At 41.3% G+C, this 18,325-nt stretch overlaps 1 protein-coding gene across 1 annotated transcript; it reads right to left on the bottom strand.

Annotated features, from left to right (window-relative positions):
• Window positions 1-1,832: 1,832 nt before the first annotated feature.
• On the bottom strand, window positions 1,833-14,544 carry nkpd1 (NTPase, KAP family P-loop domain containing 1). Its single transcript, XM_085773078.1, has 6 exons — window positions 14,482-14,544; window positions 10,355-10,420; window positions 6,291-6,407; window positions 4,292-4,599; window positions 2,281-3,720; window positions 1,833-2,177 (listed from the first exon to the last, which is right to left on the bottom strand). The coding sequence occupies exons 2-6, from the start codon at window positions 10,371-10,373 to the stop codon at window positions 1,875-1,877; spliced, it is 2,187 nt and encodes a 728-aa protein (XP_085629204.1). The 5' UTR covers window positions 10,374-10,420; window positions 14,482-14,544; the 3' UTR covers window positions 1,833-1,874.
• Window positions 14,545-18,325: the final 3,781 nt, after the last annotated feature.

The following is an 18,325-nucleotide window of genomic DNA, read 5'->3' as shown; positions in this document are numbered from 1 at the left end:
GTGAAACAGACAAAAGCCTAAAGTCAAGTTCACATCCTTAACTTTGCCTAAATATTCTCTAAACACATTATACAAACATTCAATAGTAAAGTCACACTACATACTACACAATCACAGTACGAACAACATGAAAAACATGCACTAAAAAACTAGAAAAAATGTTAAACCTTACAGCTTATCAATTAATACCCATTAGTTCAGATAAATATCTTCATTTGCATGTCACAGTTAGGTGTTATACAGTAGCACAGGCACAGGTAGTGTAATATGTAACTATACATTCAGATATAGAAGGGAACTGCTGTGTAAACGCACAATGGCTGCTTTTATATGTATTTTTTTTTAGTTTCACAGCTTTTTTAATCTTCCTCGTTCTCTTCTGTTTTCCGCCTTTAGGTCTGTGACACATTGACACAGAGAACTCACAGTGTTGTTTCATAATAATCCATTTTCGCAGGATTTTGACTCGTTGAACTAGAAAGACCACAAGGTGTATTATTAACACAAAACAAAACAATAGCTGTGTTGTGTTCACTTGTTCCAGTGAGCCATGGCAGTGTGACAGTGACTGAACATGAGCAACATCTTGACTGTCACATGTCAAGATGTCCCCACTGGAGGAAAAAAAAAAAGCTTATGTGTACAAAGATGTCAACTAGGTTTGAATTATAAATAACTGGACATGGAGGTAACACCACAGCTATCACTGTTAACATGACCTACATGATAAATCCATTATTTAAGAAAGTTACAGGAGATTAAATGTTGATTTTAGCTGACATTTCACAAAAACATGTTCACGTTCATGCTTCATAATTACTGAATTGATGCATTTTTAATTACAATATCTATCTAATCTCGTATGTGATTTCTCCACACTTGCTCTTTAACAGAACATGAAAAATATTGAAATGAGCTGTAGACCAGTTTGACTGACAAACGCTGAGATCAATGCATTCAGAGCCACATCACAATGTCATAAACTTGAAATCTTTTTTTCTTTGCTTCTCTTATTCGTCCAATACTATATAAACTTCTTAATTAGGTTAACTGAATGTTTACTTGGGATTAAAACTGAGATGAACCAGTTCAGTTAGACAAATCTTTAGAAATAAATGAGTAAAAGTCCCTCAAAGGGATCTAACAGAGGTATATGAGTGGAGAAAGGAGTGGATACAATAGTTCAGCAATGGCGTCATTAGTTATTTGCCGGACCTAACTTGCAGGCACCACCTTAAATAATGAGAAAGCAATAATGTATTCACAGTGAGCTGGATTACAGGTATATTGATGACAAAGTTTTAGTTAAGTCGTGTTTAAACTGTGAAATTAAACATTGAGCAATCACATAAGCTAACAGTGACTTAAAGGACATGCTTGTCATTTTGGGAAACACACTTTATTTACGTTCCTGTTGAGGGTGAGATGATAAAGCACCGCTCTTTGTGTGTTTGAAATATATGGAGCCAGGAAGCAATTAGCTTAGTTTAGCAGAAAGACGTGGGCAAACATCTCCACTGGCTCGGCCCAAAGTTTGAGTCTGAACTTCTAAAGGCGTCTAATTAACAGGCTGTATCTCGCTCCGTTAATCCACACATCAGAGCCGAGACTAGCTGTTTTCCTCTGCTCCCGCTCTTCATGCTAAGATAAGATTCATGTTGAGCTCAGAAACATGAAAGTGGTTAATTATCTTATCATCCAACTCAAGGCAAGAAACTGATTAATCAACAATACTCAAACATTTTTGCATAAACTTTTCATTATCATGCATATTTTTCAGCACAACATTTCATGTTTTGTTACTGTCAAATATTGTTAATGTGTCACATTTAGTTATTTCAGTGTAATCAGACATGCAAGAAACAGACGTGATCCTACATAGGGCTGTTAACCAGACTGGGATTAGATGAGTATTGATTGGCAGCATGTTGTGCCTTCAATCTCAGGAGGCTCTGAGGGTGTCGAGCTTCCTGCATGTGCATGTTCATGTTCTTGTACTGAGGTCGGAGATGTGAAGGTAAACCCAGGAAGTGCAGGCTGAAAGTTGCCCATTCACCGAAGGTCATATCCAGGAGCTCTTTGAGGTCCTCAGCGTTACCAAAGAGCAGCGCCGAACCATTGAGGTCATTGCTTTTCACCTTATCAATGTACTTGCTGGGAAATTCCATTCTCTCCAACTAGGAAAACAAAGAAAGTTCAATTATTACAAAGACAAAAATATCTACAGACCATTTCTGTCGCATTTGCAAGAATCTAAACAGTTAAGTTGAAGTTTCTAACCTCATCGCAAACATCTTCCTTCGTCATATTGATGATTTTCGCAATCGGCAGAGGAGCCAGGTCCCTCATCCAGCCAGAGTCCTTCAGCCTGGAGGTCCCTCTGATCTGAGCCAGCTCCTTCCTGATCGAATGATCCAGGTTCACCGTGGTCCCTTCGAATGTCTTCAGGTCCTTGACGGTAAATTTGAAGTCTATATCGAGGAGCCTTTCGAACATCTCCGGATCTCCGTCCTGCTCTAGGAGATCTTCAATCTGGGCGCTCATCACGTACAACTCAGCCTTGGACTCACTGAAGACTTCCCATAAGGTCTTCGAATCATTAGTGATAGCCACGTTGTTACGATCGATGTCCGCTCTTTGCTGAGCATCTTCTACACACTGGATGATCCAGCTGAGTCGGCAGGGCCACTGATTGGCTAAGACCACCCAAGCTGCGATGTGTCCTGGCGGTGGTAACTCTTTGTCCAAGGCCATCATGATGATCACAGTCACTCGAACTGAGTTGATCACCCTCCTCATGGACATGGCGTCATCCAACATGTACTGGTTTATATTTGTTCCACTGGTCAGGATGCTCTTCACCCGGGTCTCCACTTCTTTTTCATCTACCTCTGGTTCTGCTATAGCTTCTTCCGGCTTAATCAGTTTCTCCATTTCAATTACGCTTGAGTCACCTGAGGAAGATTTCCTCTTGGAATCATTGACTTCATTTCCATTTTTCATATCGTCTGTGGATTCTGGATTGCCTTTAAGGCTGTAAAATAAACGACGCCTCATATCATCATCCAGTGGAGGGAGCGTGAAGGCCAGAGTCACGATGTGGTTCAGCAGCGCGTAGGCCCGGTCCTCTTCGCTGAAGTAGCCATCGGCGAAGTTCACTTTCTCTACGATGACGTCGGGGTTTGTGGCCAGAATGGAAATAAACGGACTGTCCTCATCCGAAAGCAAAATGTTAATGGCATCCAGAGCTGCGACGATCTTCTTGGGGTCGCACCGGTCCAGATTGGTGATCTTCAGCACCACCCGAATCCTTCTCCTCTCAAATATTTCCATAAACTGGATATAGCGAGACAGGAACCAGAGTTCCCTCCTCACCTCGTTCATGAAGCCCAGTTTTTGGCTGACCCGATCGTTGTCCATACCCTTCTTAATGGTGCTTTCCTGGCTGAAGATGAGGTTCTTTACCATGTGGAAGATAAACCTCAGTGCGCTCGCTGCAGGGACTCCTACTGCAGCAATGAACATACCCTCCACCACGCCCACCTGGCCTTTTTCTTCTGGCTCCTCCGGATCTAGTTCCACCTCAGGTTTGGGAAATTCAAGGGTCAACCATAATATCAGGGCAATAACTGGCAGCAAAATAATGGTCAGGACGAAAAACCAGAGGGGGCAGCAGCAAATCTTCTTGGATCTCCAATAGTTTCTACTGTTCTCCACTATCTGAAATAAAAACAACACAAAACACAGACCAAACAAGAATCTGGTGAATCTGGAGATCTTGTTCAGCCGTTTTAGTAGAGACTGAAATAACTTGACAATTATTAGATCGCTCTGAAATGTAGTATTCAGACATTCATGGTTCCCAATAACTTCTAATGACTTTAGTGATCCCCCGACTTTTCATCTACAGCCATCAGCAGCTTAATTGATCATTTATTCATTGTCATCTGATGGATTCGGAGATGGATTTTGTACAGACGTTCGTGACCCTCAAAGGATAAATCTTAATGACTTTGTGTTGATTTTCAGTGTGTCTTCTCCTTCTTAAGTTGGATCTGTCACTTAAGCTGCCAGTCCAGGGAGGGTTTTCTGTTTCTGATGTGCAAAGCATTAAAAAGCTCAATTGTAATGTGTCTTTGCAGAAACACAGCAGATGTTGCGCCGATCAGTTCCCAGTGAACACAATCTGCTACGCCTCAGTATGTGCAGTAAATGCTGTTATCGTTATAGCATTTAGCTTTGGCTGTGATTTGGTGTTTGATAATAAATACAGTTGACATAACTCACAAACCTTCGTCTTGACTTCATCCTCTTCATCGTATTGAGCCACACGGTAGAGAACCAGCTGTAGTTTCCCAAAGTGCAGCTGCATGGCCTGAACCAGTCGAATGGCTAACCCGGCCCAAAGCAGGTCGCTGCCTGCAAAGTGCCAGGCACTGAAATGCACATAAATGAACCGGATGTTCTCCTGATTCTGGTTCTCCTTGGTCCAAACGGGCCTGAAGAAGAGCAGCCGCCCAATGAGCGCGAAAAAACCAGACGCTGAAGGTTTAACTGTACTTTTCTCCTCAATCCTCTTGGCCTCCTTGTCCGTGTACACTGAGGAGATACAAGCATTTGCAAAAGATGTGAATCTAAGGATTAATACAGAGAGCCTAAGCGGAAGCAGGAAGTAACGGTCGCCATGGCACCTCAATACGGAAAAAATCTCCATGTAAGTGAACGGGAGTCAACATTTTATTTTGTGATCCGATTGAATTGTGCCATGAGAAAAAAATATGACCTCTACCAGTTTAAAACATCGCATGTCATACCGAGAAATCAGCAGTTTGTAGTAAAACTATAGTAAAATACATGCGGCCCGTTCCCGTGTCAGTCGTAGAGCGGTCTTCACACAAAATACATTCTTCCGTTGCCGTTTTACAACAAACTGCTGATTTTTTTACATGAAACGCAATGTTTTAAGTAGGTTAAGGTCATATATTTTTCTCATGACACAATTCAATCGGATCACGAAATAAAATTTTGACTCCCAAGATTTTTTCCGAATTGAGGTCCCATGGCGACGTTACTTCCTGCTCCCGCTTAGGCTGTCTATTAAAAGTAAAGGTAGAGAGATAATCAAGAGCAACAGATCAACATCAAAGCAGCATGCTGGTTATTCGACTGTAGGCCTTAAAATGTAGACAATGAAAAGTTTTTAGGTTTCTTTATTTAAAGGAATAACTTGGTGAACTCATTTGACTCCTATGAACTAATACAGTGTGTGAAGTACTGCACTAAACTCAAAAGCTGTTCGAGGGAATAAATATCACCCTGACGTTTTTGCACAGATGCATAGTCATGCACAATATAAAATCATTATGCATCAAGCCTGGACCGACATCTGGAAAACTGTCTGCCAAGGTTTAAAAAAAAAAAAAAGATCATCATGACAACTCTGCTCTGCTAGACCTTCACAATAACACAAAGAAACAACCTCAAACTTGTTTTTTCTATTGAAGCTCTTTGCTGGAGCTGCACATGTTGCATTCAGGCTGCTCAGGGTCACACACACAAATATATTTATGTATATAAGAAATGTCCTATAATTGAGTAACAAAATGAATACCGTTGCAACTAAAAAATGTGATTTTTAGTTTTTACATTTTACATCTGAATAAAACCGTTTTCAGTATAAAAAACTAGATGTAAATCCAGAACAGAAGAGTTTTTGTTCTTCTTTTGTCAACTCTGTAAACACCACAGGCGACAGGTGTAAGATCTGATAACATTAGATCATTAACTTCACTCAGCATTGTGTTTTTATTAATTATTAACTCGGAGAGGTCGTTAGGTCGTAAAATTTCTACAGGGCACCAACAGACTTTAATGAATGCCACTGAGACATAAAGGAAAAAACCAAATGTAATAAGTTACATCCCTTTGATGAAGTGATTAAAATCGTTACTTTTAATGGAGTTAATATACGTAGTAATAATATAAGTTGGCAAAATGACTGTTCCTGGTGCTGCATCTAAATTAAATCTTGGTCCATCCCAGTTATAGCCTATGGCTGCACCGTGAACACTTGTAATAAAACTGAATAAAAAATATGAAGTAGTGATATGTAAAGAATAGGATAATAATATGTTGTGATGGCAGATGGGTTCCTATGCATCATTACGTGTAATTTCTTCCTATAGACTTTAACAGACTCTCGCAACACCTCCTATATACACTTGTATTCAGGTCTAACTGATTTTCCAAATAATAACAATAACAGTAATAATACAAATACAAATACATACCTTGCACCTTTTCAAGGATCCTGTTGATTCGGTCCTGACATGACGAGTAGAGCCCGACAGTTACAGGCGATGAAATCTTTGTCAGGGTCTTGGACAGGGCGTACGCATAGATGTCGTCTGAAAAGAAAAGAAAAGAAAAGAAAAGAAACAGCATGATAAACTCATTCATATTTACATTTCAGATTCACAAACAGTAGCCTACATTTAACTGATAATCCTCTCTTAGTCATACAAGAACATCGCATGTAATTGACAGTTGAAAGACGACACACCTGTTCAGAAGGTGTGTCGGAGTGAGTGCACCTTTTAAAAGGCCTTAAAGATACTGACAGTATTAATTACTGACGCTGCTTCTGATTAACAGTTAACGAGTTCTTCTTTACTTCCGCCACATGAGACCGGAGAAAATAGTGCGAAGACAGCTCGGGTACCTGACAGGCTCCTCCAGGTATTAATCAGTTGGATTCCCCACAGGTTTTAAGAAACTGTTAACGGCACCGACTTCACTTCACACCTCAGTGTCTACGACTGCGACTATGAGCATTTAAATTCTCACACACGCTCGCTGCTCGCTGCTCGCTGCCGTTTTTTGTATTCTCAGTACACAGCAGTCAGAGCTCAGTGTTATGTGCACTATATATCCTGTCACAGTTCATCCAGTCTGTTTCACTTTGCTTTTTGCCTTTAACTAAAAAAAGGAGAAAAAAAGAGAAAGAAAGAAAGAAAAAACCTCATATCACATTCAGCAGCTTCCTCCTGACCTGCTCTCACCTCCACCTTCCCTTCGTCAGCTGATTCACCTGTAAATCTGTTTCCTCCTTCCTCATTAGTCCCACGTCCTCCTCATCACTTCCTCCTCCTCTTCACCACATTTGTCTCCTGTGTCTTTCCGGCCGTTTTCCTGCCTGTGTTTGACCTCCGGACTGTTTCTCTCTCTCCTGTCCTCTTCGCATTGTTACCTGGCTGCTGCCCATCCCCTAGAACCTGACCTTTAATGTACAGCGGCAAGAAAAAGTACGTCAACCCTTTGGAATTTCTTAGTTTTCTGTATTTATTGGCCATTTAATGTGATCCGATCTACATCTAAGTCACAAGTATACTACTATAGTAGGGTTACTTCACCCAAAATCGATAATTCACCAATTTTATACTCACCGTCATGCCAAAGTAGGGTTTGGAGAACTTTAGGAGTCATCAAAACACTTTTCCAGGGGGGGGGTCCGGCTGGCAACGGATTTTCATATAATGGCGGTGGATAGAGTTCACTTTTGAATCGTCCAAAACACACACTATGAAACATCCAGATGCCTCCATACTGCTCGTCTGTACTGACCCAAGTGTCCTGAAGCCGCCACATGGAAAAGTTGTTCGGAAAAAATAATGTGATCTCTGTTTTTAGCCTTGATGTAGCAGTAGCTCCCAGTGGCTGCGTGAGATTTGCTGTGAGATGTTCTTCCGTGTTTACATCAAACATCCAGAGCGATAGATATAACAGAGTGGCGTCATCAAAGGCTGTCGCCACTCTGTTATATCTATCGCTCTGCAAACATCCAATGGTTTACAACGATGAACAAACATCTCACAGCAAATCTCGCGCATGTGCACAAACTTCAACAGAGCCACTAGGAGCTACTGCTACAAGAAGGCTAAAAACAGAGATCTAATTAATTTTTTTTTAACTGAACAACTTTTTCATGTGGCGGCTTCAGGACACTTGGGTCAGTACAGACGAGCAGTATGGAGGTATCTGGATGTTTCATAGTGTGTGTTTTGGACGATTCAAAAGTGAACTCTATCCACCGCCATTATATGAAAATCAGCCCTGGAACTCCTAAAGCGTTTTGATGATTTCAAAAGTTCTCCAAACCCTTCCTTGGTATGACGGTGAGTAGATGATTGGTGAATTATTGATTTTAGGTGAAGTATCCCTTTAGAAAACAAGGAAATTCCAAAGGGTTCAGATACTTTTTCTTACCACTGTATCTCTGCGACTAAAGGGGGAACTCTCTGAACTTTTTGCACAGTGTCTCCTTGAGTCCTACTACAGTACAACTCTGATTATATATTAATCTTAAAGACTATATACACCTGGCTATCGCTTCAGCAATTACCGAAATCATCATGAGCTGCATCAATAATTCAGATGGATGAAGACTCGCTCGCAGCTCTTCGCCCTCGGCGGCAGCAGTGTGACCATCTGCAGCAGCGACGCTATTTGGTTTTTATAACAGCAATTCAATCTGCTCTCATAGTAAATTTCATTCGGCCCGTAGGAAATTGAAATGTTCAACTGCTCCACAGGTTTGGATGTGACTCCAATCAGAGCAGCAGGAGGAGGAGGAGGTCAAGAGAGGAGACGTCGGTGGACTTTGTTTTAGAGAGTTAAAGGGATAGTAGCATTTTTTTTTTAAAGTGAGGTTGTATGATCTACAAATAGCGCCTAAGTACTTTAATTGCAGTAGAAGACTCTCTGCACTCCTCCCGTTAGCAACGCCAGCCCATAATAGCCCTGCCCATGGATTTACAACATACATTGTTGTGAATGGACCCAAAGAAACGGCCTATTTTCACGGCCTAAAAGAGGTTTTATGTGAAAAAAAAATACACAGTTCCATTGTTCGCTATAATATAATTTTTTCCAGCCCCTCAAAGTGCAGGAAAAACGCAGTTTTTATTTGGACCAAACCAACTGCTGATCGACCCTGGGCGGAGGGATACGTGAGTTGGTTAGGTCCAAATAAAAACAGTGTTTTTCCTGCACTTTGAAGGGCTGGAAAAAATTATATTATAGCGAACAATGGAACTGTGTTTTTTTTTTTCAGGTAAAACCTCTTTTAGGCCACGAAAATAGGCCGTTTCTTTGGGTCCATTCACAACAATGTATGTTGTAAATCTCTGGGCAGGGCTATTATGGGCTGGCGTTGCTAACGGGAGGAGTGCAGAGAGTCTTCTACTGCAATTAAAGTACTTAGGCGCTATTTGTAGATCATACAACCCCACTTTTAAAAAATGCTACTATCCCTTTAAACCTGCATGCATGTGTGTTTATGTGTGTGTGTGTGTGCAACAAGAGATCAGGGTTTCAATTTACCACTCTGGTGAAACGATGAGCACCAGGTGCAGTGAGACGAAACCAGTAATAAACAAATGACACTAAGGAGGTAACGAGCTGAGGGAGACTCGTCTTCAGGCCTCCGACAGTCACAGCTCGCCCTGATCTCTAACAGCCAATCACGTCATCTTCACACCACATCATAATAAGATCTGCAGCCCCCTCCTCTCCTCTCCTCTTCCCATCCACACCCAACAAAAACTGTAACATCATTCACTTTCTCTCTCTCTCTCTCTCTCTGTTGTTTTGCTCTTGGCAATAAAAAGTATTCATTCGTTTACTCAGATGACGTCTCTGCTGATTTAAATATCAGTTAGTTCGGACATAAATACTTGCAAAATGCTGATTAGAAATTAGAATTAGAATTAGAATTAGAAATACTTCTATTCTATACTATTTAATCAACGAGGGGAAATTTAAAATGTCACAGAGCAGCAGCAAGACAATACTACAGACAACAACACAGATCACAAACACTGAGTAAAAATACATGAAGACATAAAAACACATAGATCTTATAAAAAAAACACACAAATGAATGAGATGCAATATGTAAGTCTGAGTCTAAAGTAAAGCATCCATATAATCACTGCTGTCTGGATCACAATAACATAATATTCACTTGTAAATGAAAAAATATATCAGTTTTGCTGTGACCAAAAATAACCACAGAGATGATAATGATGCTTCTACTATCAATAGGAAGAAGAAAAATAATAACAATGAAGAAATGATTTAGTGTTTTTTTTTCAGTGTTAATATTATTATTTAATGAATATATTCCACAGAGACTCAGAGTTTCTGAAGCCAATTAGTCGATGGAAAGATTCACAGAGGCTGAGAGAGATTTTCATTAACAATGTGAAAGTGAAAGTAAAATGAAAGCTGCATTGCAGAGGAGGAAGAGAGAAGAGAAGAGAAGAGAGGATGAACACACACACATGTCACTTACCTTTTGTTGTTTTAGTCATGACGACTGTGGTGAGACGCTCGGCTTTCACAGAAAACACCTGTTGACCTGTGACGAACAAGAAAACAGCAGAGATGTCAGAGTCCAGCAGGGAGAAGTGGAGTGTGTGTCTGTCTGTGTGTGTGTGTGTTGTATGTCTGTGTGTTTGTGGGAGGGTCTAGTTTTTGTTGAGCTGCTGCCCCCTCCTCACTTTGTCATGTGAGACCGGAGCAATCGAAATAACCAAACGATATTATCATTAATAAATCCTTTTAACTGTATAGGAAAAATAAATATCTTACAGAATAACAGTAAAACAATGGTCACTACTTGTTGCATAATTATGCTGCTGCTGCACTATGATGTCTTTGTTTTACAGTTTTTCTTTCGCTTTCAGTGCAAAACTAAAATGAGCGATGACGTACACTGATAGACGATCCTGTTGCAGTTTTTCTGAAATGCTAAAACAAAACACTAAACTCCACTCAGGGTCTCTGCACAAGTTGCAAAACTGCAAACACATTTTCCGTGTCTACAACAACACACTCCTGATGTATATCGGTAAACACAAGCTGTAGAAGTCAAACACACAGGCCGGCGTCACATTTTTTACACAAAACAACTCAAAACTGAACTTCAAACGTTATGTAAATGATGTAACACAAAGTAGGTCAGAGGTCACAGGTTGTTGAAGGAAACAATGGAGGAAAATAAACCGAGAAGCACGAGAGGAAGATGAAATATGAAACAACATGAACATTTCTGTAGCTACAAACTCAGTTTTTGAGTTTGCTTCTGGGCTCAGATAAAACTGCTCTGATGTGTTTGATTCTGGTGAGTAAAGTTGGACGTCTGAGTTTTCTTGTTTACAGAAAAAAGCAAAGAAAGTTAAGAAAGAAAAAAAGAAGTGTTTTATCTCTTGTGTAAAACTGTAAATGTGTTGCTGACAGCTGAGAGACTGTGTGTCCGACGTGTGAAGAGTTTCAGTCGATGCACAGAGGAGCAGATTGACGACTTGCTCATAATTTTCCCCCTAGAAAACAATTAAACAGGCCCAGATCAGGTCACGTGTGGCCGATCAATTACACTGATTGAAACTGAGCTCTCCATGTTGAAGCTGCACTTGTTTCTAATGAGCTTTTTTGTTATTTATTTATATATATATATATATATTTTTTTTTTTTTTGCATTAATGCAGTAAATATCCGGTGTGTGCTGTGTTTTGATGATAACATTATGAATCTAATGAGAGCACACGAGGCCTCTTCACCTCTGCAGCATGCTAACACCAGGCTGTTGGATTTATGCTAATGTGAAAGTCTCCGTGTCTTTGAGGTCAAACGCTGCCGTCAGTCGACGTGTCTGGACACACACAGGTCGTTCCTCCTTCACCTGTGGACTCGACTCTGTGCACACAGGTGTGTTTTTGGCATTGTCGCCGCTGCTAAGCTAACTGAGCTGTCCTCTGCTCTGAAAAGCTTTATCAGTAGGGGAGACCGGGGATGGCTGTAACATTTCTGACATTTCTGTCTATGTCTTGGAGCGATTTTAAGCCACTGGTTGCATGGTTTAGTCTCCAACACAAGGAGTGAAATGTTACAGTTCACTCTGGGTTAGTTGTAAAAAAGGTTTTATGACAAAATCTTGATATTGAAAGCTTTCTATTCGACACTTAAAGGGATAGTAGGTTCAGCCTTTTGGCGAATTGGCCCATTGTCATAATCCCTATAGTTATAGCAGTAGGCTCCTTTAATTGTCGGTGCAAGCTGTTTTTAGAACGGTGGAGCAGAGCCGCGAGCTGCTCAGAGCTACGCTACGGAGGCTAATGGGATTTCTTGGTTTCCCTCATCAAACTCATCAAATACACAATCCAACAACTCCAAAACGCTCTGGTGGACAAGTTGTGACCTGCACATTCACCACGCTATGAGATAATAACACAACGTTACCACACAGAGTTGTTTTAGAGGGAAATTCATGCAAAACCGCTGATGCGCGTTCCCGTCTGGGGCAGTTTTTCAGCAAACAGTCTCTGTATTTCCCTCTAAAACAACTCTGTGTGGTAACGTTGTGTTATTATCTCATAGCGTGGTGAATGTGCAGGTCACAACTTGTCCACCAGAGCGTTTTGGAGTTGTTGGATTGTGTATTTGATGAGGGAGCGTAGCTCTGAGCAGCTCACGGCTCTGCTCCGCCGTTCTAAAAATAGCTTGCACTGACAATTAAAGGTAACGAACCTACTGCTAAGACTATATGGCAATGGGCCAATTTGCCAAAATGTTGAACTATCCCTTAAATTACTTATTACATAACTGTGTGTGTGTGTGTGTGTGTGTGAAGGTGTGTGCGTGCATGTCTCAAGTAGGTTAGTCTGAACCAAACCTTAACCTCAACCCTTTCGTTTCTTTTTCAAGACCTTGGCTACTGAAGTTCAAAGAATGCAAGTAAAACCTGGGTTGGAGGTTAACAGACAAACTAACCCAGACTCTTGTAGCCATGAACCTTCTTACCTTACAGCTAACAACTAAAACATTAGCGCTAAAAACCTGCATGATGAAATATATCTACATAGATAGACACACAACAACCGTGATGTAAGTTTAACAACGAGGCAGGCAATGCTACAAAAATAAATGGAGGGAAAAAAAGACTTTCTTACATTACAAAACTAGTTTTTTTCCTTCTAAAATTGGCTGTGTGCCACAGGCTGCTACTTTACTTTTTCACATATGGAAGAAGGATTACACTGAGCATATACAGAGTGAAACAGATGATTCACTGGCTGGAGAAATTGGAAGTGTTACAACTGACCCATATTACAACCATCGCCGGTCTCCCCTACAGACAAACAGTTAAAATGAGGAAACCCTGTTCTGCATGTACAGACACAACTGTGTGTGAAAAGGGGAAACCAGTGTGAAACATGAAAAGAAAAAGAAAACAAATCTGTTTACTAAGGGACAGAGGAGGCCGAGAGGTCGGCTCAGTGTCCAGGCCACATCTGGGAAACTAAACCAACCCAAGGACGAAGTTGCGATAATGTGAAGAAAGAAATACTCGAATGATTCAAATCAATTTGTTCAGAGCAGTTCAGAGAAAGATTAAAAAAAGAAAAATCATTACTGCTGTTCAACCAGGAATTTTTCCACATTATTATTCATAGTTTTGTGATACTGAGGCTGTCTGTCTTTAGTTCAGTCTCTCCCAGGGTCAGACTACTTCTCTTTGTCTGTCCTTCAGCTCAACAGACCTGTTGGCGCTACAGTTTGGTTTACTAACTAATGATATATATGTGCAACAGGTGTTGTGTGTGAATAATGACATGCAGCTCCTTCTGGTTTCATCTGGTGTCATCATTTGGCATTTGTGGAAGTTAAATTAACTTTACCTCCAATGAGAGAAGCGTCACATCATGCTTTGTTGTTTGTTTAGTTCACTTTTGACCTGGTAGTGAGTGAGCTGTTATTAATCACATCTGACGTCAGTGCTTCAGGCGCTAATGAGGGAAACTCCTTCACAAAAAAAACCTGCCAAACTGGACAGCAAATGTCACCTCAGTTTAAAACAGGAGGATATACAGTATATCTATTTTTCTTTCTTTTTTTATCAAAGATTTGTTTTGCTAACAGACCGAACACCTCTTCAGCTCAGCGGGGGAGCGCCACGACGTGGGAGATGAAAGTCCTCGAGAGCGCTGACATGGCAGAAGCAGAAACTCACAACAAAAACAGCCCACGGTGGAGTGACTGACAGGTGTTTTTAAAAAGTGAATTGTTCTGAGACGACATCCTGACACCGGCGTGCAGTGCAACACACACGGGAACGCCAACACACTTTTCTTGCTGTGTCAATGATTGCCTCACATTACCCAGTAGTGCAAGTGCCTTTCCCCCTCTCTGCAGTCTGTATTTACCCCCGGCTTTGTTCGTCTCTCTCTTCGTCTGCCCTCACATTACCTGATAGATACACAAACAGCCTGACAGAACAAAGAGTTCATGTTTAACTTTGAAATCTGATCAGTGTGGACAAAAAAAGACTAAACTACAGCTGGAAAACTTTGTTAGTTCTTCCATAAGCTCCTACTAATGAGTTATTTCTAGGCAGATGTATTACAGGTGGATCAATCTTACCTGGTTGTGCTTCCAGATGTGACTCCTAATCTTTGTTTCAATCATTTAAATCAGTAGTTTTTTTTCTCCCAGAAAACAAAGAGGACCAGCCACACAGCCACGGCCGGCAGAAGGCGTGGTGAACCGAGAGCTGTAAAACTTTACCACACTGATAAGAGAGAGAGTGCACACCTGGAAACACACAGGTCATGTGTGTAATACAAGCAGAGGGAAAACTCCAGGAAGTGAGGTCACATACAAGATGAAATTATTTCTGAAGGCCGCACATTTTCCTCCTCCTCCTCCTCCTCCTCTTCTATTCTCCTTTTTCCAATCTGTTACCCACAACACTCCTCCTGCTCCCAATCTTCTCTCTATTCACAGAATCTGAGTGAAGTGGGTATACTGTAGTAGTTCCTGAAAGCATTACGAGGCAGAAGAGAGAGAGAGAGAGTGGAAAAAAGGAAAAAAAAATCCCTATTCTTGCGGTAGCTCCTGGCGACGACTGTCCAACTTTCTCAGTCCATGGAAAAATGGAACAAATGAGTGATTTCATGTTGGGAGCCGTGGGTCTGCATGATTCATGTGGCTGCATTCCTAGTTTGGAGACCCCTCAGGTGGAGAAGGGGCTGGATCGCCGTGCTTGGCCTGTGCAGACATGCAGAGCAGTGGAGATGCCAAAGCTGCTGCAGCTACCAAAGTCTCTTTTAGCTCAGAGCAGGATTTGTTATATGATTTGACATAACTGGTTAGTCAAGCTTTGAAAAAAAACAACAACAAAAAAACAAAACAAGCTAGAAGCCTAATTTTCTTTGGCATATTTACTTACTTTACTTATTTATTTACTTATTTATTGCATTAGCCCTAGTTTTACCATCTGTTGTGTCGCTAAAACTACTGATAAACTTTGCAAAGTAAGTCATGTCAACATTGTGAATTTATTTTTTTTTCGCAATAATGCACTGCAAAAACTCAAAATCTTACCTAGAATATTTGTTTCATTTCAAGTCAAAAATGTCATTTCTAGTCAAAACAAATCTCATTCTACTTAAAATAAGACTCATCACATAAAAAGTAGCTTGTTTTTAGACACTTTTTACTTCTTTCAAGCAGATTTTCACTTGAAATAAGTAGAAAAATCTGATAGTGGAGCAAGTTTTTCTCTCTTATTACAAACACAAAAAAACCTGCTTTCACTGGCAGATTTTTCTACTTATTTCAAGTGAAAATTTGTTTGAAACAAGTGAAAATTATCTAAAAACAAGTATATTTTTAGGTGATGAGTCTTAGTTTAAGTGAAAATAGATTAGTTTTGACTAGAAATGAGACATTTTGACAAGAAATAAGACAAATATTCTTGGAAAGATTTTGAGTTTTTGCAGTGTGCATTTAAAGAACATGCGACAGCTGCTTTTTCATGCACATGACGGCTAAAAAATGTAAAGACGACACGACGCAAGCACATGTGGTGATTGTCAGAACTTGTCTTCATGTGTAATTACAGGTATGTACACAACACAAACTCTCTCTGACACACACACATATATAGTACACACACACATAACCAACATCATGAGAGCAAAAAATCTCAAGTTTTTAGGTGAGCTGCTGAAATGAAGTTTAATTAGTGCACTTCTGATTAAGATTTAAAGTGCTTGGCCTGAGGGCGACTAATTCTGTCTTTACTCTGAGTACCTGATTGTTCAACTACTTTAATTAACTTGATTGTCAGAGAGAGAGCGCTTGTGTGTGTGTGTGTGTGTGTGTGTGTGTGAGGTGTTCAGTTATTGCTTGGCCAGAGGTCTTTTCTTTTTTTTCTTTTTTGCAAATCAATACAGAATGAATTGGATTGTATCTCTCCTCCTATGAACTCTCATCACCGCACCTCGCCCCCTTTTTTGCACCACATAAACCGTGCAATTAAGGTTAATGAATTCACCTTCATGATTAATCCAAGACAGATGTGAAGAAGATGAACACAGATGAATTATTTTTCACGATTGGCGGCGGGGGGAGTGAAATTTTTTATTTTTTGGTGCTCGAGGCAAAAGGGAAATTGTAAGATGTTACGTTCAGGTGGAGGACAATTGTTTTCTGTCAGGAGCTGCTGGAAAATGTGCTTTGAGTGAACTGTGATGAAGCATGAACAGCAAGTCAAGTTTTTTTCTCTTTTTTTTTGCTCCTCCAGTCGCCAACAGAGGGCGCTGAAGTATTGTGCATGGGAGCAGGACAATGACATCTGATCAGCAGCTTCCTCCTCTCCTCTCCTCCCATCACCACCATCACCACCACCTTCATCACACGGCTCTGCTCTACTTGGTATGTAGGAGCAGAGCCGACGGTGAAGGAGGCATTTATTGAAAATGGGGCGCGGCCGGTTCGAGGGGCTTAAGATGTACTAGAACTTCTCCAGGATGGGCCGATGATCATTTAATGTAAATCGGTAACTGTAGCACACACACATTTAGAGAAAGACACACACACATAGAGAGTCACAGAGCAAAAAATATCTATCTGCCTTTATTCCTTATCCATTATTCCTAAGGGCAGACAAGGTTCAGTATTGACACGTATAGCCTGACACCGGCCTGGCCCCGGTCCAGCTTCGCCTTGGCACTAATTGGCCTGGAGACCTGTTGTTGGTGTGATCTATTGATCAGCCTCGTTGCCTCGTTGCTGCTGCTGCTGCTGCTGCTGCTGCTGCTGCTGCTGCTGCTGCTGTTAATGCTGCTGCTGCTGCTGCTGCTGCTGCTGCTGCTGCTGCTGCTGCTGCTGCTGCTGTTAATGCTGCTGCTGCTGTTAATGCTGCTGCTGCTGCTGCTGCTGCTGCTGCTGCTGCTGCTGCTACTGCTGCTGCTGCTGCTGCTGCTAAGTCACCGGGAGAGGACGGAGGAAGCAGCCGGATGCACCAGGAAGTAAAAGCACTGCCAGGTCTGAGCACCATGTCTTCACCCTCCGGTCCGGTCCTGTCGTCCTTCTGGGTCAGACTGACACAATCTGTTCCCTTCCTTCCTCCATCCTTCCTTCCTTCCTTCCTTCCTTCCTTCCTTCCTTCCTTCCTTCCTTCCTTCCTTCCTTCCTTCCTTCCTTCCTTCCTTCCGTTCTCCTTTCCACAATCCTTTTCCCTTCCTTCGTCCTTACTTCTTCTTCCTTCCTCTTTTGATCAAATTGACCTGATGTGTTCCCTCCCTCCTTCTATCTTTCCTTCCTTTTCCCCTTCCCTCTTTCCTTCCTTTCTCCCTTCCTTCTTTCCTTCCTTTCTCCCTTCCTTCTTTCCACAATCCTTTTTTCCTTCCTTCCTTCCTTCCTTCCTTCCTTTCTCCCTTCCTTCTTTCCTTCCTTTTCCCTTCCTTCTTTCCTTCCTTTCTCCCTTCCTTCTTTCCACAATCCTTTTCCCCTTCCCTCCTTCCCTTCTTCCTTACTTCTTCTTCCTTCCTCTTTTGATCAAATTAATCTGATCTGTTCCCTATCCCTCCCTCTTTCTTTCTTTCCTTCCTTCTTTCCCTTCGTCCTTACTTCTGCTTTCCTTTTGAACCCAGTCTGTTCCCTCCCTCCACCTATCTCTCCTTCCTTTTCCCCTTCTTTTCTCCATTCCTTCTTTCCACAATCCTTTTCCCCCTCCCTTCCTTCCCTTCTTCCTTACTTCTTCCTTCTTTTTTGACCCAATTGACCCAATCTGTTCCCTCCCTCCTTCTATCTCTCCTTCCTTTTCTCCTCCCTTCTTTCCTTCCTTTCTCCCTTCCTTCTTTCCACAATCCTTTTTCCCTTCCTTCCTTCCTTTCCTTCATCCTTACTTCTTCTTCCTTCCTCTTTTGATCAAATTGACCGAATCTGTTCCCTAACCCTCCATCTTTCTTTCTTTCTT

This window comes from Trachurus japonicus, chromosome 3 (assembly GCF_045865225.1).
Source record: "Trachurus japonicus isolate A0001 chromosome 3, Traja_1.0".
NCBI classification, from domain to species: Eukaryota; Metazoa; Chordata; class Actinopteri; order Carangiformes; family Carangidae; genus Trachurus; species Trachurus japonicus.
This window is presented reverse-complemented; position numbering and strand designations above follow the sequence as displayed.

What these genes read in the sequence shown, in the direction of transcription:
- nkpd1 (XM_085773078.1), bottom strand. An exon ending in AGGATGAAGTCAAGACGAAG is followed by an intron (nt 3,721 to 4,291) that starts GTTTGTGAGTTA and finishes TTTTTATTTCAG; the next exon opens with ATAGTGGAGAACAGTAGAAA. An exon ending in AGGAAGATGTTTGCGATGAG is followed by an intron (nt 2,178 to 2,280) that starts GTTAGAAACTTC and finishes TTGTTTTCCTAG; the next exon opens with TTGGAGAGAATGGAATTTCC.